General features: G+C 38.9%; 1 protein-coding gene across 1 annotated transcript in view; it reads left to right on the top strand.

Annotated features, from left to right (window-relative positions):
• LOC139758941 (uncharacterized) overlaps positions 1 to 26940 on the top strand; it is a 222005-nt gene that overhangs the window by 161554 nt on the left and 33511 nt on the right. The window contains exons 15-20 of the mRNA XM_071680756.1: positions 545 to 3437; positions 13584 to 13763; positions 16207 to 16408; positions 16560 to 16809; positions 21028 to 21131; positions 22539 to 22662. Coding sequence (XP_071536857.1) covers positions 545 to 3437; positions 13584 to 13763; positions 16207 to 16408; positions 16560 to 16809; positions 21028 to 21131; positions 22539 to 22662 — 3753 coding nt within the window. The remainder of the gene's footprint in view (positions 1 to 544; positions 3438 to 13583; positions 13764 to 16206; positions 16409 to 16559; positions 16810 to 21027; positions 21132 to 22538; positions 22663 to 26940) is intronic.

Here is a 26940-nt window from a genome sequence, read left to right on the forward strand (position 1 = left end):
ATTAATGAAGTCTCATCCTTTTAGTCTTTTCATGAGATGTTTTATTTATTATTCCCATATTTTAGCTGTTTGGGCCCTTGATATAAAAGATGACCTAAAGACCTAATATTTAGTCTCACAAGATTGTAGGGAATAGAACTTTCACCAAGAAAGTGCTAATTTTTTATTATTTTCAGATGAAGAAAGTGACTTTTTTGTTTTGTGTAGAGATTTTCACCTGACAGACCATTTTCTTATTCTTTTCATATCAGAATTCACCTCCAGAAATGGATCTCTCTCCTAGAACAATTTAGAAATTCTAGCTCAGGTATAATAATGATTTATGATATCGTATTTCAAGAACACGTTTAATTTACTTGCAAATCACCAATGAAATCATATTTAAAGAAATAAAGATTTTACTATTTCACACAATTTTTACCAATTTTTTTGACTAAAAGACAAGTACTGTAAGATGTTCTTGTCTTCACTGACAGTGTTTCACTCTTTCATAATGAGTTTTGGTCTGTTTTGAATTAGTTTTAACACAATCTCTTTATTTCAGAAAATTATCTCAGTACAACAGATATCCAGCTAGCTATGGATCAGTTAGAAGCAGAAAATGGGAAGAGGGAAGTGATCCCTCCTGATGTCACCAGACCTGAGCCTCAGACTCGTAATGGTCTGAAATCTGCTGCAAAGGAATCTCACATTTCAATCATCTCACAGCTTGAGGCAAAATCAAATGTAAATCACGACTCCAAGTCACTCACAAGTCATGATAATAAATCACTTACCAGTACTACATTTGACTCAAAAGCGCCAAGTACAAGTGGGTATGAATCACGTGGGACAAGCAATAATGAAGGAAAGACCTCAAAATATGTTGCAAAGAACAATAAGTCCCAGACACAGGGTGTAAAGACTTCTGGTCAAAGTTATGTGATTGAAAAAGAAAGTGCACCTAGTAAAGAATCCAAGGGAACATTTAAGGCAGGTACTAAAAGTGGAGAGGGCCGATCACGCAGCAATGATTCACGAGTATCCTCAGTTCACAGTGGTGGGAGTGGGAGCAGTAAACATACCCTGGGCAGTGGATCTGAAAGTGATGAAAAGACATTAGCTTCAAAGGCATCTAAAGGATCAAAGGGTTCTAAATGTTCTGAGGGTTCAGGAAATAAAGAAGAATCAGATTCTGAAGATAAACCTCCATTGCCTCCACGAACAGACAAGATGCCAAAGGATTTCAAGCCTCCCATTCCACCAAAAACTCATAAACTTCCAATGCCCAGAAACAGTTTAAAAGAAAAACTGAAAAATAACTTGAAATTAGAATTACGGCTCCCAGCTAATCAAGGGTCAGCATATAAAAGAGCAAAGTTTAAATTGAAATTGATACAGCGAGCACAGCAGCTTAGATCTAATAGCTCGAGTAATCATAAAAGTAAAAGAGCCCAGGCAAATGCCATTGCAGAGAATGTTGTTCTTTTGAAATACCGTCGACTAGAGCCCTCTCTTAGCATGCCTTATAATCTTGGTGCTCACACACCTGGCAGCGGGAGTGGGGGTGGAGGGGATCAGCTCATGAGACACTCCCAGAGTACATTATCTATGCCCTCTTTCCTGTGGGAAGTAGCAAATGCTTCATCTCCAGGAATCACAGAGTCCATGCCAGACCTTTTGGCCTCGGATACAGAATCTTCATCTGAGATAAACCGTAATGGGCCATTAGTCCCACCAACTAGACCAGTGAGATTAGACCGCAATCCTCCAGTTCTTTCAAATGTTGAAGTTGGCATTGTATCTGCATCAGATTCCACATTATTACAGATTGGTGGAGAAAAGGTTGAACCAGTAATACTAAGTAAGAAAATGACATCACCAGTTAAAAAGACACCAGACAATCCCAAACCTTTAATTCTGCAGCAAGACTCTTCCTCTAATAGTGATATTACATCGGAACAAAGCGGATGGGTATCAAATTCTAGTAGACAGAGCTCAGGGTCATCAAGTGGTCAAATTAGTCCTGATTTAGATATAAAACAGTTTCCTATTAAAGATATGCTTTCAGCAACTTCCACTGCCCAGTTCAAAACGAATGGAGTAAGTAGTAATAGTTCAAATTCCAATGGAACGAAAAGCAATGCAGCCAAATCCAATGGAACAAAAGTGAATGGTACAAAAACTAACCGAACAAAAAGCAACGGTGGAAAAGTCAATGGACCACAAACTCCAAAGACTCCTGTGAATGAAACACCTATAAAAACTATACCGGGAGTCAAGTACAAAGGTAAGCAAGGATCAAGAAGCCCAGCAAATCAAAGGACAAGCAGGTCAGAATCTCGGACTCAGGGTCACAAGGCAGGTGGGAAGGAAGCCACGCAGAGATCTGCTTCTAATGACCAGCTGCAGATGAAACAAAGAAAAAGTCCACATAGAAAAGAAGTTAAGAAGTCACAGTCACTACAGAAAGTTAATAACAATAATAGATCGGATCCTCATGTTTATGAAGAAGTACCTTTGCCACCACCTCCTAAAGAGTTTCAGGATCCATTACCTGGTCTTCGAGAAGCTTTAAAAAGGGGTGGCTTTGCTACCACTGGAAGGATACCACGAGAAGACAGAAGTGCTAAACATACAGTTGGTGGATACAAGGAGAGACCTAGAAGCGAAAGTCCTAAAACAGAAACAGGTAGAGTCCAAAGAGATGATGGATATAAAAGTGAACGTAGCCATGGCAGTTCGCGTACTGTTACACCAAGGCATAGTGGGGAGTTTGAATTGGAAGATATGACTAACGTGTATGAGAGTGTCAGTGAAGTTTTAAATGACGTTAAGAGGACTTCAAGAAGAGCAGGGCATGGTCATGATAAATTCAATTCTTTGCCATCTATGAGAAGAAGACATCAATCTACATCTGGTCCTGGAAGGCCAGAAAAAAGAGGACCAAGTAGAAAAATGGCTGGTACTCCTGATCGGTTATCTGAACCCACACCTACAAAACTGAACCAACATCACATAAATGGAACAGAGCGTGTACGGACTCAGTCAGCACCTCCTCCAAATATAGATAAAAGTGATTCCTTTAGGGATTATCCTGGCTCTCGTGACAAAGACTCAAAACCACATAGGAGATCAGATCCTTTGTCAGTGAAATCTGAACCACCGACCCACTTAGCTGATAGCAAGTGCACGTTGCTTGAACTGTTTTTGGAGCAGCAGGGAGCTAGTGTATGGGCTCACCGGGAGGCGCAACGAGAACTCCTAAAGGCTGCTCAGAGTGCTGCTAGAAAAGAAGCTTTAAATAATGAGACCAGACTCCTTCAGGAGGCTGCACGAAAGGCAGAAGAACATTCTAAGCTTAACTCGGATGTGAAAAATAAACCAGACATCATGAATGATGGTTTTGATGACAGTTTGTCGGACATCCCCCCACCACCAAGACCTCCTTCACCAAGGTATTTCTTTTCCATTATATATATGTTTCTTTATTGTTGTAGATAATCACAAATAGCATTTACATATCACTTCATTATAGGTAAATGTATTGATTAATTTTTTGATATATGAGATACTATTTGTAGCAATTCTTATACTGATATGCGAAAGGCCTCATATCAGAACTGTGTTATTATGGTATACTTAATTGTTTCAGTTGTTGAGTGCACAATGTATTTACTAAGTCATTTTGATTTTCTCTCCAAAATGCAATACATTAGTTTCAGCCTAATTCAAATATGGAGATGTAACAGCTCTTCCAGTAGCACAGTCATATTATATTACATTTTAGTGGACATGTTTTGGGCAAGAGCATTTTCTATTGTGATTTTGAAAGAACATATGATACAAGTAAGTACGAAGTTGTTTTAAGCCAAGAGAAAGTGTAGCATAAGAAAGGAGCTGCTGTATGTGCTCAGATGATACTCTTGAGGAGAATATAATCACATTCAGCAGTGAAGGAGTCTTGAATAGCCAACATAAGTGTCGTCCTTTAGAGTAGTGGAGGAAATACTGCACAAATAGCCAATATAAATGTCCATTTGTGGACTAGCGGAGGAAGTACAATACAGTTCATGGATATTTAATATTTTCTGTACCTTCCAGTGCAGTGAAATGTTGGAGAGAAAGGGAGAAACCAAGAGTTGGATGGAAGGATAGATAGAGGGACTTTGGTTAAGAGGGATCACAGATGTGGAGGAGCATTGAAATTTTATAAAGATAGGAATGTCTGGAGAAGGTAAAGCATGCATAACTCTTTTAGGTAGTAGAATGTGGTACTCCTCCTGGACCCCCTGCATACTACATAATGTATTCAAATGAGATTTTGTGATGTTCTGATGATGATAACAGCCTGCTATCATGTTTGGTCATATAAGAAAACAATGCGGAGTGATTTTGAATATGATAATAAAGGAAAAGTCAGACACCATGCAGAGCAGAAGAAAACAAAATAGGAGGAGGATGCAACAGGTGATAGGATATGCAGTGGACTTTAACCCATTCACTGTCAGAATATAAGATGCATTTCTGGTTTACTGTCAAGCTTTTTTTTCAAAGAGTATGTATTATAAACATAAGTGCAGTGAATAAGAAAAAATACAAAAATCTGTTACATGTAATAAATGAATAAGAGCAAAATGAAGTAACGTGTTATAGCCATACTATGATCCCTGTGAGATTCGGTCATACATCAACACACCCTTACTCCCTCACACCTCTGCTGGCACATAAATGTTTACAGTAATACAGTAAACATTTTGTGACACTATTTTGTCTTGCACTTTTTTCTTGTATGCTTATGTTCATGAATGATTGCCTTATGATTTTATATACATCATGTTGTGAATATGATAACATCTTTCTATTATTTTTTTGCTTTGTCGCTGTCTCCCGCGTTTGCGAGGTAGCGCAAGGAAACAGACGAAAGAAATGGCCCAACCCACCCCCATACACATGCCTTGATTCAATCCACTGACAGCACGTCAACCCCGGTATACCACATCGCTCCAATTCACTCTATTCTTTGCCCTCCTTTCACCCTCCTGCATGTTCAGGCCCCGATCACACAAAATCTTTTTCACTCCATCTTTCCACCTCCAATTTGGTCTCCCTCGTCTCCTCGTTCCCTCCACCTCCGACACATATATCCTCTTGGTCAATCTTTCCTCACTCATTCTCTCCATGTGACCAAACCATTTCAAAACACCCTCTTCTGCTCTCTCAACCACGCTCTTTTTATTTCCACACATCTCTCTTACCCTTACGTTACTTACTCGATCAAACCACCTCACACCACACATTGTCCTCAAACATCTCATTTCCAGCACATCCACCCTCCTGCGCACAACTCTATCCATAGTCCATGCCTCGCAACCATACAACATTGTTGGAACCACTATTCCTTCAAACATACCCATTTTTGCTTTCCGAGATAATGTTCTCAACTTCCACACATTCTTCAGGGCTCCCAGAATTTTCGCCCCCTCCCCCACCCTATGATCCACTTCCGCTTCCATGGTTCCATCCGCTGCCAGATCCACTCCCAGATATCTAAAACACTTCACTTCCTCCAGTTTTTCTCCATTCAAACTCACCTCCCAATTGAATTGACCCTCAACCCTACTGTACCTAATAACCTTGCTCTTATTCACATTTACTCTTAACTTTCTTCTTTCACACACTTTACCAAACTCAGTCACCAGCTTCTGCAGTTTCTCACATGAATCAGCCACCAGCGCTGTATCATCAGCGAACAACAACTGACTCACTTCCCAAGCTCTCTCATCCCCAACAGACTTCATACTTGCCCCTCTTTCCAAAACTCTTGCATTCACCTCCCTAACAACCCCATCCATAAACAAATTAAACAACCATGGAGACATCACACACCCCTGCCGCAAACCTACATTCACTGAGAACCAATCACTTTCCTCTCTTCCTACACGTACACATGCCTTACATCCTCGATAAAAACTTTTCACTGCTTCTAACAACTTGCCTCCCACACCATATATTCTTAATACCTTCCACAGAGCATCTCTATCATATGCCTTCTCCAGATCCATAAATGCTACATACAAATCCATTTGCTTTTCTAAGTATTTCTCACATACATTCTTCAAAGCAAACACCTGATCCACACATCCTCTACCACTTCTGAAACCACACTGCTCTTCCCCAATCTGATGCTCTGTACATGCCTTCACCCTCTCAATCAATACCCTCCCATATAATTTGCCAGGAATACTCAACAAACTTATACCTCTGTAATTTGAGCACTCACTCTTATCCCCTTTGCCTTTGTACAATGGCACTATGCACGCATTCCGCCAATCCTCAGGCACCTCACCATGAGTCATACATACATTAAATAACCTTACCAACCAGTCAACAATACAGTCACCCCCTTTTTTAATAAATTCCACTGCAATACCATCCAAACCTGCTGCCTTGCCGGCTTTCATCTTCCGCAAAGCTTTTACTACCTCTTCTCTGTTTACCAACTCATTTTCCCTAACCCTCGCACTTTGCACACCACCTCGACCAAAACACCCTATATCTGCCACTCTATCATCAGACACATTCAACAAACCTTCAAAATACTCACTCCATCTCCTTCTCACTACTTGTTATCACCTCCCCATTTGCGCCCTTCACTGAAGTTCCCATTTGCTCCCTTGTCTTACGCACTTTATTTACCTCCTTCCAGAACATCTTTTTATTCTCCCTAAAATTTAATGATACTCTCTCACCCCAACTCTCATTTGCCCTTTTTTTCACCTCTTGCACCTTTCTCTTGACCTCCTGTCTCTTTCTTTTATACGTCTCCCACTCAATTGCATTTTTTCCCTGCAAAAATCGTCCAAATGCCTCTCTCTTCTCTTTCACTAATACTCTTACTTCTTCATCCCACCACTCACTACCCTTTCTAATCAACCCACCTCCCACTCTTCTCATGCCACAAGCATCTTTTGCGCAATCCATCACTGATTCCCTAAATACATCCCATTCCTCCCCCACTCCCCTTACTTCCATTGTTCTCACCTTTTTCCATTCTGTACTCAGTCTCTCCTGGTACTTCCTCACACAAGTCTCCTTCCCAAGCTCACTTACTCTCACCACCCTCTTCACCCCAACATTCACTCTTCTTTTCTGAAAACCCATACAAATCTTCACCTTAGCCTCCACAAGATAATAATCAGACATCCCTCCAGTTGCACCTCTCAGCACATTAACATCCAAAAGTCTCTCTTTCGCGCGCCTGTCAATTAACACGTAATCCAATAACGCTCTCTGGCCATCTCTCCTACTTACATAAGTATACTTATGTATATCTCGCTTTTTAAACCAGGTATTCCCAATCATCAGTCCTTTTTCAGCACATAAATCTACAAGCTCTTCACCATTTCCATTTACAACACTGAACACCCCATGTATACCAATTATTCCCTCAACTGCTACATTACTCACCTTTGCATTCAAATCACCCAACACTATAACCCGGTCTCGTGCATCAAAACCACTAACACACTCATTCAGCTGCTCCCAAAACACTTGCCTCTCATGATCTTTCTTCTCATGCCCAGGTGCATATGCACCAATAATCACCTATCTCTCTCCATCAACTTTCAGTTTTACCCATATTAATCGAGAATTTACTTTCTTACATTCTATCACATACTTCCACAACTCCTGTTTCAGGAGTACTGCTACTCCTTCCCTTGCTCTTGTCCTCTCACTAACCCCTGACTTTCCTCCCAAGACATTCCCAAACCACTCTTCCCCCCTTACCCTTGAGCTTCGTTTCACTCAGAGCCAAAACATCCAGGTTCCTTTCCTCAAACATACTACCTATCTCCTTTTTTCACATCTTGGTTACATCCACACACATTTAGGCACCCGAATCTGAGCCTTCGAGGAGGATGAGCACTCCTCGCGTGACTCCTTCTTCTGTTTCCCATTTTAGAAAGTTAAAAAAATACAAGGAGGGGAGGATTTCTGGCCCCCCGCTCCCGTCCCCTCTAGTCGCTTTCTACGACACGCGAGGAATGCGTGGGAAGTATTCTTTCACCCCTATCCCCAGGGATAATATACATATATATATACACATACACACACATACACACACACACGCACATATACACACACACACACATACATATATATACATGTGAAAAATGTAAGAAACAATTTAGAAAACTGAAACTTCTAGCTTGAAATAAATGAAAAAATGAATGTCACATAATGGTTCAACCTCTGGCTATGGAAAGGAAATGTTTAATTTATTTACACAAACGTCAATAGTAGTTCTCATCAATTTAACCACTGTATCAATAAGCTTCAATGTCTAAGCTACATTTTTTCCAATTTCACTATTTTCTTGTCAAAGCACCATGTATGAAAACTATCACTCCAGTAACACAACTATAAACATTTACTTCCCCTTTAAAAAAGGTCTTGATTAGGGCCTCAGCTGTCCGTGCCGTCTCAGCTAAAATATATGAAAAGTATATTCATTATCGGTATAGCATGAGAGGCGAATTCTAAACCATTTAAAATATTTCATACTGAGCTCAGACTACGCTTGTGTTTCATGCAGATATTGTGATTTTTCTGATTGACTGGAGTCTAATTAACGATATTAATATATTCATGAGATAATGTAATGTGAGGATGAAGTAGTTGCGTATGTATGTGGAGGTCTGTGCCTAGTGTAGGGGACGCTTGACCAAGTTGAAGGAAAGGTCCAATGTGCAGATATGTCTCCTTATTTAGCTGACATTTCTCCTCTCCCTGCGTAAGAAGGACTTTCCTCACTCCGCTCCTACTCTTCGACCCCAGTGTGTTTGTCCACGATCGCTGCCCACATTCATACAGCCAAGGGTTGTCCAGCAGTGGTTTGCTGGCTAGGAAGAGCTACAGCTGCTGGCCAGGCCAGATAAAAGGGCCAGACGTGACCCCGACCGAGGATCAGTGGGCCAGTATGGTGAATACTTGGCCGGGGAGAGGACATCATCAGTCAGGCCGAGTTCGTTATTCGCCCCACACGACAGCGGAATGAGAGCTCTGGCGGGCCGCCAAGCCTGGACTCGTCCACAACCACGTCACCGCCATGTTGCATACGGTCATCGAGAAAGTGGTCAGCTGAACACGGTACTCAAGAGAGATAATGTTGATAATGGCATTATGTTGTTCCACATCAACTACTTCATCCTCTTTCTATTATGAAGTGATTTAATAAGATGGTTCTTCGATGGTCCATTTTCAAAACTGCATCTGGTGACCCCAACACCTAAAATGGCTGCTGTGACTAGAAATATTCTATCCATGAACTTCGTTTCAAATGAGTAAAATACTAGGTTTATTTGAGCCAGACTTGGAAAAAATAGTCTTTGGTTGATTTCTCTACAAACTGTGACCAGTGACTCCAGCCACCCTCCATGATGGCCACTGTTACTAAAACTTTTCTGTCCACTAAATTCTCACATTTTGGTCTTCTCTATGGAAACCAGTTAGCCAGTATGAACCAAATTTGCCTTAAGTGGTCACTTTTCAGAATGTGTTCAGTGACCTCGACCTCTGTTTAAGATGTTCCCTGTTATTGAAGAAAGAAGTTTCTCAAATAGCTTTAACCTCTTCATTTTTAAAGTAGAATGTACTCAAATTTCAACTACAGCCACAGTGATTAGAGTGGTTTAGCATGTGATATAAATTTTTCTGTTAGATCTGTTGTTCTATTAACTTTACTGAGTACACAAGTATGATCTCATTAGTCAAAAATCACTTAAGAACCTTCTCTGTCTATTCATCTGCATCTTTGATGCCTGTTCCCTCTGGGAACTTCCTCAAGGGGGTGGCCATTGCAAAAGTCTTGATAACTGGTGAACTTCAGTGCCACTTCTTATCCTTTAGTGCCTCTACCTTAACAGGCCACAGACAGGGGGCAGTGTTTCCAGAGGCTCCTCCCTGATGTTCCTAATGACTACTTCTACCTAATGTTCCTGCTTAATGTTCTAACCTACTACTATTACCTAATGCTCCTGTCTGCTACTACTACCTAACGGTTCTTTGAGTGCTCCTGCCTAATGTTCTTAGCTACTACTTGTATATATTGCTCTCACTTTTGCCAGAAGGCAGGGCAATCGTATAGCACTTGCTGCCAGAAAATCTAGAGTTACAAAGAATGAGTTGTATGTGTGAAATGTTGTCAAGTGTTATAAGTGACAAGATGAGATTGTATGTCTGTGGACAGAGTGCCAGCAGTCCATATGTGGGTGAGGGAGAAAATAAAAGACAACTACCTGGGTCAGAGAAGGGCTGGCTCACTACACAGCTGCCTCTAACCTTCCCAACACCAAGGTGGGTAGTACCATTGGTATACCTCCCTGGGTGGTTGCTGCCTATCAACTACTACCTAGCAAAGAATTTCTTTAGAAATCACAAGGCCAATTTGAAATAAACTTCACAAGGATGGGCCATGGATGAACAAACATGGATTAGGGGTCATCCCTTTCAAAATTACATGTATACAGCAACCTCAATATTACATGTATATTGCAACCTCAACCACCATCTAAGATGACACCTGTTACTGGAAATAGAAATTTTTTTACAAATAGCCAGAACTTATCTGTTTCATGGCAGATTGGCCTCAAATACTTGATTATTAGTTGTTTGATATATATGGCTGGCTTCTTTTATTTTTAAGTTACGATTTTGACAAATCTTCCTGTGCAAATTGATCATATTTTAAAGAAATACTACCTCATGATTTAGTAAATCTAAAGCTAGATGAGTTTTACAGGCTCATGTGAGCCTTTACTTTTTTGTTTGATATATTTTATTTATTTATTTTGCTTTGTCGCTGTCTCCCGCGTTTGCGAGGTAGCGCAAGGAAACAGACGAAAGAAATGGCCCAACCCACCCCCATACACAATGTATACACACACACACATCCACACACACAAATATACATACCTATACATCTCAATGTACACATATATATACATACACAGACACATACATATATACCCATGCACACAATTCACACTGTCTGCCCCCATTCACTCCCATCACCACCTCGCCACACATGGAATACCATCCCCCTCCCCCCTCATGTGTGCGAGGTAGCACTAGGAAAAGACAACAAAGGCCCCATTCGTTCACCCTCAGTCTCTAGCTGCCACGCAATAATGCCCGAAACCACAGCTCCCTTTCCACGTCCAGGCCCCACACAACTTTCCATGGTTTACCCCAGACGCTTCACATGCCCTGATTCAATCCACTGACAGCACGTCAACCCCGGTATACCACATCGATCCAATTCACTCTATTCCTTTCCCTCCTGTCACCCTCCTGCATGTTCAGGCCCCGATCACACAAAATCTTTTTCACTCCATCTTTCCACCTCCAATTTGGTCTCCCACTTCTCCTCGTTCCCTCCACCTCCGACACATATATCCTCTTGGTCAATCTTTCCTCACTCATTCTCTCCATGTGCCCAAACCATTTCAAAACACCCTCTTCTGCTCTCTCAACCACGCTCTTTTTATTTCCACACATCTCTCTTACCCTTACATTACTTACTCGATCAAACCACCTCACACCACACATTGTCCTCAAACATCTCATTTCCAGCACATCCACCCTCCTGCGCACAACTCTATCCATAGCCCACGCCTCGCAACCATACAACATTGTTGGAACCACTATTCCTTCAAACATACCCATTTTTGCTTTCTGAGATAATGTTCTCGACTTCCACACATTCTTCAAGGCTCCCAGGATTTTCGCCCCCTCCCCCACCCTATGATTCACTTCCGCTTCCATGGTTCCATCCGCTGCCAGATCCACTTCCAGATATCTAAAACACTTTACTTCCTCCAGTTTTCTCCATTCAAACTAACCTCCCAATTGACTTGACCCTCAACCCTACTGTACCTAATAGCCTTGCACTTATTCACATTTACTCTTAACTTTCTTCTTTCACACATTTTACCAAACTCAGTCACCAGCTTCTGCAGTTTCTCGCATGAATCAGCCACCAGAGCTGTATCATCAGCGAACAACAACTGACTCACTTCCCAAGCTCTCTCATCCACAACAGACTTCATACTTGCCCCTCTTTCCAAAACTCTTGCATTCACCTCCCTAACAACCCCATCCATAAACAAATTAAACAACCATGGAGACATCACACCCCCATGCCGCAAACCTACATTCACTGAGAACCAATCACTTTCCTCTCTTCCTACACGTATACATGCCTTACATCCTCGATCAAAACTTTTCACTGCTTCTAACAACTTGCCTCCCACACCGTATATTCTCAGTACCTTCCAGAGAGCATCTCTATCAACTCTATCATATGCCTTCTCCAGATCCATAAATGCTACATACAAATCCATTTGCTTTTCTAAGTATTTCTCACATTCATTCTTCAAAGCAAACACCTGATCCACACATCCTCTACCACTTCTGAAACCACACTGCTCTTCCCCAATCTGATGCTCTGTACATGCCTTCACCCTCTCAATCAATACCCTCCCATATAATTTGCCAGGAATACTCAACAAACTTATACCTCTGTAATTTGAGCACTCACTCTTATCCCCTTTGCCTTTGTACAATGGCACTATGCACGCATTCCGCCAATCCTCAGGCACCTCACCATGAGTCATACATACATTAAATAACCTTACCAACCAGTCAACAATACAGTCACCCCCTTTTTTAATAAATTCCACTGCAATACCATCCAAACCTGCTGCCTTGCCGGCTTTCATCTTTTTGGAATATAGCTTGAGAAATCACAGTGCAGATATCTGAGGGGTGTTGCAAAGAAATTGCAGATTGAGAGTACTGACAAGAATATTAAACAGAATTGTGATTATGTTTGCCTGCCAAGGCATGTGCTAATTTTTGTATATATTTATGCAGAGATTCAAAGAGATATAGTTTAATGTACTATGTTAAATGTGGAAGAGCGTGGACATTTGAGATAGAATTTCTTGTAAATGACTAAGCTTCTAGGAAAAAGTGTATAAAAGGGAGTTATGGTAGTGCATAACATAGACATTGAACAGTGTTATAGATCAAGTTGTTATGTATATACAAGTTTAAGTTGAATATTGGGAGGTTTAAAAATATGTTGCCAAATAAGCAAAAAACTGAAGATGGATTTCAGATATGCTAATTTAGTTGGAACATATATGAAAAGGAAACAAAAGGAGAGAATAGAGAAAATGAAATACAGGTGAATGGTTGATACATAATAAGTAGACATTAGATGGACTGTACCACTGATTAACTTGTTTGTTTGCAGCAGACATCATATTTGTTTTTAGTATATAGATGAATGAGTAGATTTAGATTAAATGATTATTAGTCTGTACACTTTATCACTCACCTTACCTTAATTTTCTTTGATAGGACTGTAAGATGCACTAAATATTTCAGATAGTTCCAACCCTTTTTGGTTATTGAAATACAACATATCATACATAAGACTTGATGACACACATTAACTTAGTCCATGATAATCTCTTGATAGTGTTAAGCATTAGATAAGACAGTTTATTGTAAACAATATTCATGTTTTATAGGGAAAGAAGTGAGCCCAAGTGTACCTGTCCATCAGAACTTCGGAAAGAACGAGGTCGTATAGAGGATCCCCCAGACCTCCTTCCTCCCAGGCTTCACCCACCAGTGGCTGACACTTTGGCTTTTGTTAAAGCCAAAGAGGAATTTAAGCAGCAAATAAACTTCCAAGGGCTTCTGTATAGGTTTGGATATTGCAATTGATTTTGGATCTAATAGATTAATAAACTTATTCAGGGTGACTAGATTATAAAGACATTAAAACTTACTACTCCAGGGATATAAGGATTTCTCTCATTGATTACTCTCTCCTTAGATAGTCCATGTGAGTGAAGGTGCTAAGGAATAATCTGGATAAGTGGACTTTTTAAAGACTGATACCTTATGTTACCTCCCAAAGTGCTCATGAAGCCAGCCACATTCACCAGGTGGGATTGCAGGTCATGAAGTGTTCTGATGTGTGTGTCCAAATGTCTACAACTGCTTACAAAGGCCCTATCTTTGTATGATTATTGGTAGTATTTGATGCAATCAGGATGATAAAAGAATGTTATTTTCTCTTTTTTCTTCATGTGTGTAATGAAAATTATGTGGTTGAAATACATGGTATCTTATTTAATATATGCAGTATATTATAGTAAGTACAGTTCAGGCACATGAATGTCCAGCTCCCGAGTTTTGTATAGCAAAAAGAGATGAAGTGCAGATAAGTTATTGGAGAGTTTACTTTGAGCCCCTTTCCCTGACTTCACAACCAGATGCAGTATGAACACTAGAATGGGTTATTAATTTGACTATTCACAAGTGATAGCTCATTTTGAAGTGAAAGTACTTCTAGGAACTTGACAGTGGCTGTCTGGGGTAAGGCAGTAAAGGCTGAGAGGTGGCACTGGAGTCTACCAATTATGCCAGGGAGTAAAAGGGGCAAGCAATTGAGGGTGATGGCCTGAATGATAATGGGATGACTAGAGGATAAGGATGGAGATTGTAGAGAATCTTAAAAGTTATAGTCTGGATGTGCTGGGATTGGGGAAACCCATGTCCTTGGCCAGGGTGTTTGGAGTGAAACTGGAAATGATGAATACAAGTTAGAGATGGATGTGGAAGGAGTTGTGAGGGTGAAAATGAATGAAAATTATCAGGGAAAAAGGAAAGAAGGATATGCATTTGTGGTATCACTGAGAGTATGGGAGTATGTTACAGAACTTGGATGAAATGGATCAAGAATAGCATAGTGAAAGGGAAGATTGTAATTCTGAAGTATGCATGGGTATGTGGGTATGCACCTGTGAATATGAACTCTTTGAGGTAAGGATGAAATTAAGCATTTCTGGAGAAATTTAGATCACTCTATAAATTGGTTTGAGAAAGAGAAAGTTGGTTATAATGAGTTATATGAATGCAAATGTGGACTGTGATGAAATTAGTGGGGAGTGCATGGAGTGAATGAGATTGGAAGTTATCTTGTAGATTTTTGTGCTGAGAGGGCTTCATTCCTTGCAAACACCCTATTTCAGCACAAGATGATCCAGTTTTACTTGGATGAGAAATGATGGAAGAGAAGAACGAATGGATTTGACTGACTGTGTGCTGTGCATGAAATGTAGAGAAATATGCTGGATGCAAGAGTTGTGAGAGGATTCTTAGGAGATTCTGACCATTTTGCATTTTTTGTGGAGGTGAGGATCAGGGAAGTATGAAGGTATGGCATAAGGAAGAATGGATAGGTAAAAGTGTTAGCAAGTGAGAACATGAATCAGACAGAATGCAAGAAGGAGTATGAAAAAGAAGGGGAACAGAAAGGCTGGATGAAATTGAAGTAAATGTAGGGATGCGGTCATGTTGTGGAATTGATAAATGGATGCAAGGTTATGATATGTAAGAATAAAAGTAGAAATGCGTGGTGGACAGATGAGATTAGAGATGCTGTGGAAGGGAAGAAAAAGGTTATGAAGACTTTGGAAGAAAGTTGAGTGAAAAGTTTAGGGAAATTAGGAAATTGTACTGAAAGGAGGTGAAAAATGAAAAAGGTGCATTTAAGAGTGGAAGTGTTAACGTGAGAAATAAGAAAGGCAAGTTGCTGAATCAAAAGGAGGAAGTGAAAAGAAGATGGAAAGAATATTTTTGAAGAACTGATGAATATGAGGTGAGGCAGCAGTTGTTGCATGCATGGGTGTGGAGGATGGAAGAAAAAGGATAAATGTGTAGGGGCCTGTAGCAAGAAGATAGGAAAAGCACCTGAAGTGGATGGGATTACAACTTAGATTAAAGAAGTGTGGAGGAGAAAATGTGATAGGGTGGAAGCCTTTGATATGTAATTTAGCATGGAAGCAGAATGTTGTGCTTGAGGATTAGGTGAAAGCTATTGCTGTTCCTTTATTCAAAGGAAAAGGTGCTAAGGAAGTATGTAGCAGGGATAAGTGGAGACTCTTATCCCATGGTAACCCCTTTGATAGAAGTTCCCAGAGAGAATGGGCATCAGAGATATAGATAATTGGATTTTGACTCTCTTTCCAGTAAATGCCTAAATCATGAGCATAGCAAATGCATGTTGTTGATTACTCATGCTGGCATGCGTAAGGCAAAGAGACAAGGTTACTATTGAAATTTTTTTTTCTCTCTCTCCAGTGATTTCTCAGGTCTGGCATCAACTGTTCCGTACTTCCATGTAAGTGATGACTGCCGAGTGCTGTCACCGGATGGACTCCACCTCATTGTCTGTGTTCATGGCCTTGATGGCAACTCCGCTGATCTCAGGCTTATTAAAACCTATCTAGAGATTGGTTTGCCAGGAGCCAATCTTGATTTTTTAATGTCGGAGAGAAATCAAGTAAGTTTCATAGTAATGGCACTTGTTTACATGATTCATTTGTTTACATGACTCATTTCTTACTGCTCACACTTACAGTGATTATTTGTGTGATTTAATTCAAATAAAAGATTTTCATGTTGAGTATCTAGTTGTTTTTTCTTTTCTGCAGGGGGATACTTTCTCAAATTTCGAAACTCTGACAGAGCGTTTAGTGTCAGAGATTTTGTACCACATTGAAGCCTATAACCTCAACCCTAAACGTATCTCATTTGTGGGTCACTCCCTGGGGAACATTATCATCCGAGGGGCAGTGTCACATCCACACATGAAGCCCTTCCTGCCAAAGCTTCACACATTCCTTTCCTTGTCTGGACCGCACCTTGGCACACTCTACAACAATAGTGGCCTCGTCAATATGGGTAAGTCTGATAGTAATACAATACTCCATGAAAAAATTAGTCCTAGCAGTATTTTCAGATCATAATTTTGATTGCTAGAGATATTTAGGAATGATAGAAATGCATAAGAGTCTTTCTATCATACAGAACCTTTATGTGGTACACCACCTCCCCTTATATAGTGGGTTGTCTCATGCAAAATTGCCTCCATGTGCACTTATTATACTGAAAATCTGTGAAACCATGCATACCATAACCTCAACCCATTTGTATGATTTTTTTGATCTTACTAAGGGATGTAGAGAGAAAGGAATAACTTGTCTCCACTTGCCTCTTCACCTCTTTCACGTAACAAGTGTATTTTCTATCTAATTATTTTGATAACCATTCTTTCCATGTACTCATATAATTTCAGAATTCCATCCTTGCTTTTTAGCCCATCCTTCCTTTTTCTATATCTTCCTCTTACATCCTAGTCTCTCACTTTCTCCACTGTTCATACTGTATAACCTCAAATATAAAAAAATATATATTTCCATGGCTTTTACTTGTCATTTTGCTTTCATACACCCATGTTTCACTCCCATGGGTGGAAATGTTCTTTTCAGGAGGCCTTATCAAACCCAAAGAAAGATATTTTATCCCTCATAATTCTCTTCAAGTCTCTTGCCAGTTGCCTAAATTTTAGTATTTACCCATATCACTTACCCTAAGTCTCACTTATCAAATTGCACTACTTTGCAGTTTTAGCATTAAATTTAACCTTCCTTTTCTGACATACTATCCTCCCAAACCTTTCATATTTCCTGCTGTTCTTTTGCCTTTTTATGCTTCATCTTAATAATGTGTGTTTAAATACATCTTTACTCCCTTCAATCTTTTACTGATTCAGCAAATGTTATATTAGTGATCTGTTTAGATAGTAATTTCTTTCATATTCGGCATCATGTTGTTCAAGTATGCAGCACATTGATAGGAAGCTTGAGGTTTTTCCTTTCACTTCTTTCCCTCTTTGTTATTGCTTTCTCCTCCTATGTTCTATCTTATACCTTCTTCTTAGTCTTTCTTCATTTCTGCCGTTGTCTTTTATCTTCTGTTGGGCGTATTTGTTTTGCTTTTGAATTCTCCTTTTTCCTTCCCTCTCATTCCTTTGCTTTACCATACATACATCATACTCTTTCTTTAGAAATTCTTTGATCCCTTTGATTTGCTATTCCACTTCCATAAGTGCTTAGCACAATCTGTAATCTATTCCTTTCAGCTTTGTCATAAGATTTATCCTTCTCCATGGGTGCTTTTTTTTTCTTCTTTTTTTATATGTAACATATCCTGTACTAGTACCTTGATGATGAAGATCTGACAGACATAAGTGTGTCTCTCCACCCTGCACATCTCTCAGTTTGTCTTAATTCTTTCAACTCTGTACAGATGTACAGTTATTTTATCCACGGCACAGGGCTATCAGTACAAGTTCTTTTAGAGAATGGGGGTAAGGATTTGCATACTGCCTTGTTCATTATACATAGACCTGTTTAAAGCTTTTGTCTCTTGCATTTGTAATCTTTTGCATGTTAGATTTAACCCTTTTGTATATGCTAATATCTATCTTTACATGAAAAGCTTCATGCTTGAAAGGAGCAGGTTATTACCCAATTTCTTATGCTGACTTTTGTTGACCACGAAAGGAAATGTTTAGAAATCTTTGCAGCATACTTATATACCTCTCATCATTAACTCCATTCCTATTTCCATTGGATGAATCAAGGGCAGATAGGCCTATACCTTATGTACAAATCAACTTCTGAGAATTAGGATTGCAAATTAGTGTCATGGTGGATAGCAAGGTTAGGGATACCATCTGTATGGGTAGCAGGGATCGTATATTGAAAATAGGTTGATCATTAAAAAGAGTACTGAATTGTGCCCGTATTGCTTTATTATCTGTCAAAATTCTCTCAAACAAGAATAATCTTCAGGGATTTTCTTACATAGCCATAACTTTTGATTTTCTTCTGGACAGTTGAATGTAAGAGACATCTTAGAAAGGACAGCTGTGATTCTGATGTACATTGGTTTTAATTACTAATTCCAGTTCTTAGTTATCACAGTTTTGTATGTGGACAGCAAAAATTAACATGTATGGAAAGATATTTATGTATGAATTTATTCAAGTGACATTTTATGCTTAGTGTATGTTCTTGCTCAAAATTTACATAGAACACTCACGCTTTTCAAGTGCATCCTTATGGTGAATTAAGTGCTTACATGGTAGTTCAGTGATAATGATAGAATAATAAGGAAAGTAGTTGATAATCACAAAGTGGATATTTTTTGCAATTTTATTCTCCTCTAGAATGGCAGATACATGATAAAGAGATTTTTCATTGTGCTGAAACGTAAGATTAATCTCCATTGACAATTAGTTTCGGCTTTCCATCTCACTTAAGAGGCAAATGGTTCCATAGCTCCCATGTCAAGAATACAAATGTAGCTTTGACAAAAGGCAAGACGTAATTGAACATTTCTATAATTGTGGAACAAAGGAAGTATAGAATCAATATTTTGATGTTGAGTGAACCAAGAAAATGTAATATATAGCCTGCCTACACTTACTCTGTTTGTAGTTTGTAATTTCGAAGTATATCAATCAAGTGATGTGAGATTCAGAGCTATGGGAGGTATATCACATAGACATTAGACCATGTGATGTTGGTTAATTGCCAGCCCAACCCTTGATCTTGAAATGTGTTAATTGATAGATCCATGTACTGATGTTTTTAGGACTTTCTTCTTTTTTTTTTGTACTTTATACCCCATCCTTTTGAGAGTAAGGTGCATAGTTCCCCAACCCCCATTAAATGATAATGCAGAAATAAGAACCTTTACTCATAAAAACTGCTTTTCTCGCACTCACAGCAGGATGGTGTACGTACGATAGTACCACTTCTTTGAAAGCAAAAGATGTAATAGCAACATTAAGCAATTTGATAAAAAATTCTACAAGTTGTTGTAACTTCCAATTAAATGAAGTACATGCCACTTGCTTACACCAGAAAATAAGATGTGATTAATTGATGAAGGCTACTTCAGCAAGTGTACACAAAAGGGAAAGTAAAAATAGAGAAATGTGAAAAGATGGTCAGAGGTATAAATAGGTAAAACTGTTAAAGGGAGATAAGTGAAGGACAGTCTAGAGGTGAATGGTGTATGGCAGATCAGTACATAATGATCTGGTGTTACTTTGACAAAAAAAGTCATCATTAATAGAAAAGGGAATCTTTAATCTCCTTTGGGGACTAACATTAGCAGATATACCTTCTTTTATTGGATCTTTGTAATACACTAGTAAATATCCTTGCTTTAGTCTTATTTAATGATCATTTATAAATTTTTACACTTTGCCCTGTAAGTGTTTTTGATACATATTTTTGCACATCCTCTATGTTTACTTATGTTATTTGATGATTCCCAGTGAGTAGAAAGGGGGTCTTTAGGCATTTACTATATTGATAGTTTCATTTCCTCTCTGCAAGGAGAAGGCAACTGTTTTACATGAGTGTTAGTCAGAAAAACATGCAGATCTCATCAGGTGATATCTGAAGTGTTGCTGAAGTTCAGAGAGAAGATTGTGCACTAATCAGCTTACTGTGAAAGTAGGAGATAGGTTCCTGAATTCAGATGTTGCAGTATATAAATGAACAGTGTAAGTAGGGCCTGATCATTTTTAGTAGCAATTTTACTGATAACCTTGATAACCTTCATATGTAATATGAAGTTCTAAAGCACTTTGTTAAGCTTAACTTAGTTCATAGTTTCTGAATTTTTAGAACTTATGTAATTTATTTCAAGTAATCTGTATGTCATTAACCAAACCAGGCCTAGAGTGGGTTGCAGAGAGTACTGGGATGTTGCTGCTCTAGTTTGGTATGTTTTACATGTTGGTGTAGATCTCACTCACACCTTAGTGATAGCCACATGTGTCACCCATTTCTGTAGCTTCCATTATCAGATGATCATGACAGTGGTTTGATCTGTGGTTCTTACCATTGTAATGACATCTAGGTTTTAATTATGCAAATTGCCTATGTCTTTAAGTGTGGGGATGGCTTGTTGACTGTAGAATAGAGTTATAGATACTGAATGTAGAATAGAATGAGGTGTATATTGGATATATGATAAGTAGAGATATAGACATTCATGTTGCAAATAAATTTAAGCTAACATCTTTATCTTTTCCAGGGATGTGGTTTATGCAGAAGTGGAAGAAGTCTGGGTCATTGCTGCAATTGTCCCTCAAGGATCGCGTTGACATACGTCAGACTTTTCTGTATAGACTTTCTCAGGTGATAGAACGTGGATTTGTATTATTTATTGTCAACCCTTCCACTTCAGCAGTTTACTAAAGTGAATTGAGCATCTTGTATTATTAACTGTGTAAATTGACTTTTCTACCCATCAACCAAAATATTTTTCCCTTTGCTGCAACAATGGACAGCCTTCTTTTGATCTAAAAATGCCTGCCAGATATCCCTGTGTGGTGCCATCTGTTACCTTCTTCAAGAATCATGAAGGTAAACAAACATCAATTGGCCCACCCATTCCACCTATATAGCAGTGATTTGTACTTATATCACAGTAATTTAGGTAAGTTAGTTCACTGTGACATAATAACATACAGCATATGTGTTTATGCTGTATCATACCACATAACATAAGGAAAATATCGTGGACAAGTAGATGGAAATGTTAAGGTAATCATACACCAGTGTACAGACTTAAATGCCACCCAAATTGCCAGTACAGTAATGACTTATGCTCATCTCAGAGTAATTTACCTAAAATATGTGCCCCATGACATCATGATTTGCAGTGTAGTTGTTCATTGTATATTATACTGCATATTGTTATTCATTGTATATCATACTGCATAACATAAATTATTATAATTAAACCTATCCCTGAATAGATTAAACAACCACATCCTTGACATAGACCCACCTCCACCAGGAACTACTCACCCTTCTCCCTTCCTACACATTCACATGCCTTCCTCTCCTGGTAAAGATAATGTTGAATTCTGAAATAGCAGCTGCCATTGTAACTCCAGACATTTATCAGAGTAGGAAGTACCATGAAACAGTTAGTGAAAGGCAAGTAGGAACTACTCCCTCAGAATAAAAGAAAATCATGAAATTACTGAAGTGAACCAGGAAGTGCAGAGAATTATCACAAAATTAAGTAAAAAAGAATGAAAATTAATCACAGGTAAAGGTAAGATTTCAAACCTTAAATTACCTAAGTAATTTTGGTATTAAAATTGGCGACCACCACCATAATGATCCCAAGCTCCTCGTGCTAATTTGTAGAGCTTTGCACTCACCCCACACCATCTATTCATCATGCAAAAAACTACAGCCTTTAATCCTGGATATAACTTATATACTTTCTCTGATGTGTTTTATTCCTTGGATCTATACATTTTTGATAATTTATTTTCTACAGGTTTCCAAAACTAGGAATATTGGGTCTTTTGGAGGGGAGACTAGAACATAACCTCCATCTTACCATAGAAATGTATGGTATCTGCTTCTGGTGATATCACCTTAAACAATCTTTTCCAGGAACACATCCCCTGTTCATATTGAGGGCAGCTTGTATAAACATTTTATGTTCTTAATATTTCAGTGTTTTTTTATGAGTAGAAGTAAATGTTCATCTGTAAATATTGTCTTCTAAATTTTCTCTAACAGCGCTCACAACTTCACCATTTTCGTAATGTGCTGCTGTGCGGGTCATCACAAGACAGATATGTCCCATTACATTCCGCGAGGATTGAGCTCTGCCGACAAGCTGTCAAAGACACCTCAGTCATGGGTAAGGTTTCAAATCACAGTACTGGAAATATACAATGCAAAAATTGTCATGTTTTTGTGGGAAAAAGTTTAATTTTTTTGAATGTCCACATATCACAGATTAACAGTACACTTATCGAATTTAAATTGTATACACATCACAGATGCTTTAACTGTTTATTCAGGACAGTCTTTAAGATTGAAAAGAATGCATGCATTGTATTTAAACATTTGATATTAACAGGTTTAAGTAAAACAAATTGAAAGAACAATCAGATGTGGATATCCCCACACTGTTTTTGAATGATATTATCATGGTCTTGAAAGATTATTGTCAGAAACTTTTATTGCAGTAAGAAACAGCAATAAAAATGTGAAAAAGTATGTGACAAGGTATTTTATGTTAAACTTTCTCTCGGCTGCTTCCCATGGCCTTTGAATGATTGCCCTGGCAAGACTGAAAAGAGAGTACTGATGTATAGCAGGAAACGTTCTGGAACAAACTAGAATTTTTAGGTTCCATATCTGCATATATTGTTATATCTAATGGCAATCCCATTTGTGATGAATGAATCAAATGCATACATCCTCTCAGCTCACTCACACATCTTGATCATACATCCAGCATGCTGAAGAGAGCAGAATCTTTTTGACAACTATAACACAGTGATTATTCAAATAGTGTAATAGCTTGATTTGTCTGTTGAGAGAAAAGTCTCAATTTTAACCTATGCCTTCACTCATGAAATGTTTCCAATGCTTGTAATCTGGAATCATTTTCTTGGCATCCCCAACTGAGATGCTTTTATCCCTCAGCAGTTCATTCATTACATCTAACCCCCCCTTCTGGAGCCTGCCTATTACTCCATTTTTATTGGATGTATCAAAATGCATATCTCTTCTTATATTGACAGTGGGTGAATCAAATGCAAACATCCTCTCACCTCACTCATCCATCTTAAACACATGTCCAGCATGTGAAAGAGAACAAGAGTTCTTGAGGCAGCTATAACACCTCTTAATTATTCACTCTTATACCAACTTGATTTTTCATGTGAGACACTTCATTTTTCACCTTTTCCCTCATTTGTGAAATGTATCTTCTGCATGTGAACCCCCGTATCCTCATTTAGAATAATTTTGTTCCTCCATATTTCACTAGTTACTTCTGGTCATTTCTTTTGAGACCCACCTCTCTCTCCATGTACCTTCCATCCTACCATCATAAAGCATCCTCAACCTGTCATCTATGTAATCTTCACATCAATACCATCGTAACATCCATACTATTGTAGAAGGTATTTGCATATTTTCATTTTCAAGAATTTTCAGCTTGATTTACATTAACTATCATTCAGTTCACCAAATCTCTCAATGCACCTCTTATTCTTCTTCCTTGCTTGACTACAGCTTTCCCACATCTATCTTGAAAATCATTACTCCCAGATACCTGAACTCATTAGCAATTTGTAATTCCTTTCAGTTCAAACAGTTATCATATTGCAGTTTGCAGTTTCTTTCAAAAATAAGAACTATACTTTCACTTGCATTTCGCTTTAAACATCCTCCTCTTACACACATCATAAGATTGATCTACCAGTTTGCATAAGCCCTTTGAACAAGGACTGATCTAATACATTGCTCCAGTTCTCACTGGCAAGCATTTGTGTGCAAGTTTTGTAGGAGGATGCTCCTTGTATTTTCCTTCCTTGGCATTAACTTATGACTTAGGGTTCCAAATATTTCATTGAATGCAGTGCTGGATTTATAAGGGGGTCCCTCTATACAAAAGTATAATAAGAAAATTAGTTTATTGAGCCAGGATCTCGAGTGAACTTTGGCCAACTGTTCCATCGAAGCAGGATGTTTCTGAGACGTAAGTAAGGTCAAGTGAAGGTTAAGCAATGTTATTTACAGCCAAAAAAGAGAAAAGATTTGTTGAAGCGGTAGAAACAGTGCTTGACCCACAGAAGTGACTCAAGACAAGTTACTCGCCCTGCTGTGAAACGTTTGTTCACTCGCATCACAATGTTTTGCTGCACTCTGGCAAAAATTCATTTACACTGGCTGACTTCAAGGTGTTTTGTTTGTTTTGCTTTGTGTAGTATATAAAAGAGATGAAAATCTGCTCTGCCTTTCGTCAGGCAGGGCCGAGTCACCGCTTGCTGCCTTGCTCAGGTAGCCACCCGCAAAAGATTTATTTTGACTGTCAGCTGCACTTTGGGGTTTGTGGACTTAGCGGTTTTACGCTTTTGACCGCTTTCAGTAAAACATGTTCATAGCTTGTATAAGTGTAAAACTTGGCACAAATGTTCTTGACACCTTTATGGCTTGCTGATACTTTTCCAAGTGTCATTGTAGCTCTTAGATTGTATTTGAGCATGATGGTCATTAGTTGTTTAGGAGAGAGATCATTCAACAAATTGGCACTAATAAAGAATTATCTGAGAACCACGATGACCCATGCAAGACTTAGCGCTCTGTGCCTACTGGATATAGAGAGCAGTATTCTAAAGATGATACAGTTTGAGGAGTTCATTAAAGATTTTTCAGATGCCAAGTGTAGAAAGAAAGACTTTTTTTTAGTTATTGCAGTGTTTCTATGAATGTATGCACCTTTCTATGCATGTATAACTTGTCAGTTCTAATTACATGCAGTAAACTGGCTTTGATGTGTAAATTTGGTGATTTGCCGTGTATTTTGATTTCTGTGTATTAGGGGCGTACCATACCTGAAATACCCTACCCCCCCAGGTCTAAATCTTGCCCTGACTGTATGCCTTTAAGCTTTTTGTCCTATACATGAGTTTATGTTCCTTATACTATCTGTCTATCTGTATCTCTGGTTTCTGTTCTCACTTAGAACTCCCCCAAGGGGGTGGCCACAACAGTAGAATCTCCATTACTAGTGAACTCGAGTGCTGAATCTTAGCGTATTGTGCCTCACCCTAACAGGCCACTGGCAGAGGGCAACTCCATCTGTGTTTGTAGAGGTTCCTACCCAATGCTCCTCTTTAATGTTCCTACTTAATACTTCTACCTAATGTTTCTTCCTAATGATTCTGCCTAAAGGTTCCTTACTACTGCTTCTGTCTATTCCTCATACCATTTTGCCATAAGGCTGGGCTAGTGTATAGTGCTTACTGCAGAAAAATCTAGATTTACAATGAATGAGTTGTTTAAGTTTTGTCATATGTTATGGATGCCCAGAAGAGACTGTATGTGTGTAGACAGAATGCCGGTAGTCCATGTGTAGGTGAGGTAGAAAGAAAAGACAGCTGTCTGGGTCATAGTAGTGCAACTTGACACCTGCTAAAGTGCTGGCTCACTATACAGCCATCACTAACCCTTCCAATACCCAGGTGGGTAATAGTGGTAATTATACCTCCCTGGTCATTAGCTTCCTATCAGCTACTACCTCCAATACCAGCATATGGATTTTGTAAATCAATAGATGGTATGTAGATGAAAATCCATACATTGTTAATGCCTCTTTGATAACTAGGAGATTTTGGATGACCAGCACTCCCATATTGTCACAATTTTGCCATTATATTAAGTAGTTTTACCTTTAGTGTGTTCAGATTATTAGTTTTATTTTATGCAAGATTTCTTGGCCTAGATATAGAAAACTGAAGATAAAAGAGTGAATTGGAGCGATGTGGTATACAGGGGTTGATGTGCTGTCAGTGGATTGAGTCGGGGCATGTGAAGCGTCTGGGGTAAACCATGGAAAGCTGTGTAGGTATGTATATTTGCGTGTGTGGACGTGTGTATGTACATGTGTATGGGGGGGGGGGCATTTCTTTCGTCTGTTTCCTTGCGCTACCTCGCAAACGCGGGAGACAGCGACAAAGTATAAAAAAAAAAAAAAAAAAAAGCTACTCTCTCAGACACTCATGTTCTCGCTATCAAAAAGTTGATCTCACAGCTTTTAAAGTTAAACAGCCTGAAGTGGAGGTCCTGCTTTCTGGTAATGGCTCCTGAAAACAAGAAAGCATGTGCTCACTTTGTTTTTGCGAGCTAGCAACCAGTATCTTATTTTGGGTAATTTGATGGATATTATGCTTTCATTAGCAGGGCATTTTATGACTCTTGTTTCAATGTGATCAGCAAGCAGGTTATGAGAGATGTAGTGCTTTTATTCCTTGTTTTAGCTTAGGGAAGTCTCACATAGAATTTATCTTCATTATCTCTTCATTCCTTACTTTTCCTTTTCTCTATGTATAATGTGAGAGGCGGTCCTTCATTTTTGTATATTTGACAGATTTAACCACAAAGAGCTTTCTTTACTTTCCAG

This window comes from Panulirus ornatus, chromosome 32, assembly GCF_036320965.1.
Source record: "Panulirus ornatus isolate Po-2019 chromosome 32, ASM3632096v1, whole genome shotgun sequence".
Classification (NCBI taxonomy): Eukaryota; Metazoa; Arthropoda; class Malacostraca; order Decapoda; family Palinuridae; genus Panulirus; species Panulirus ornatus.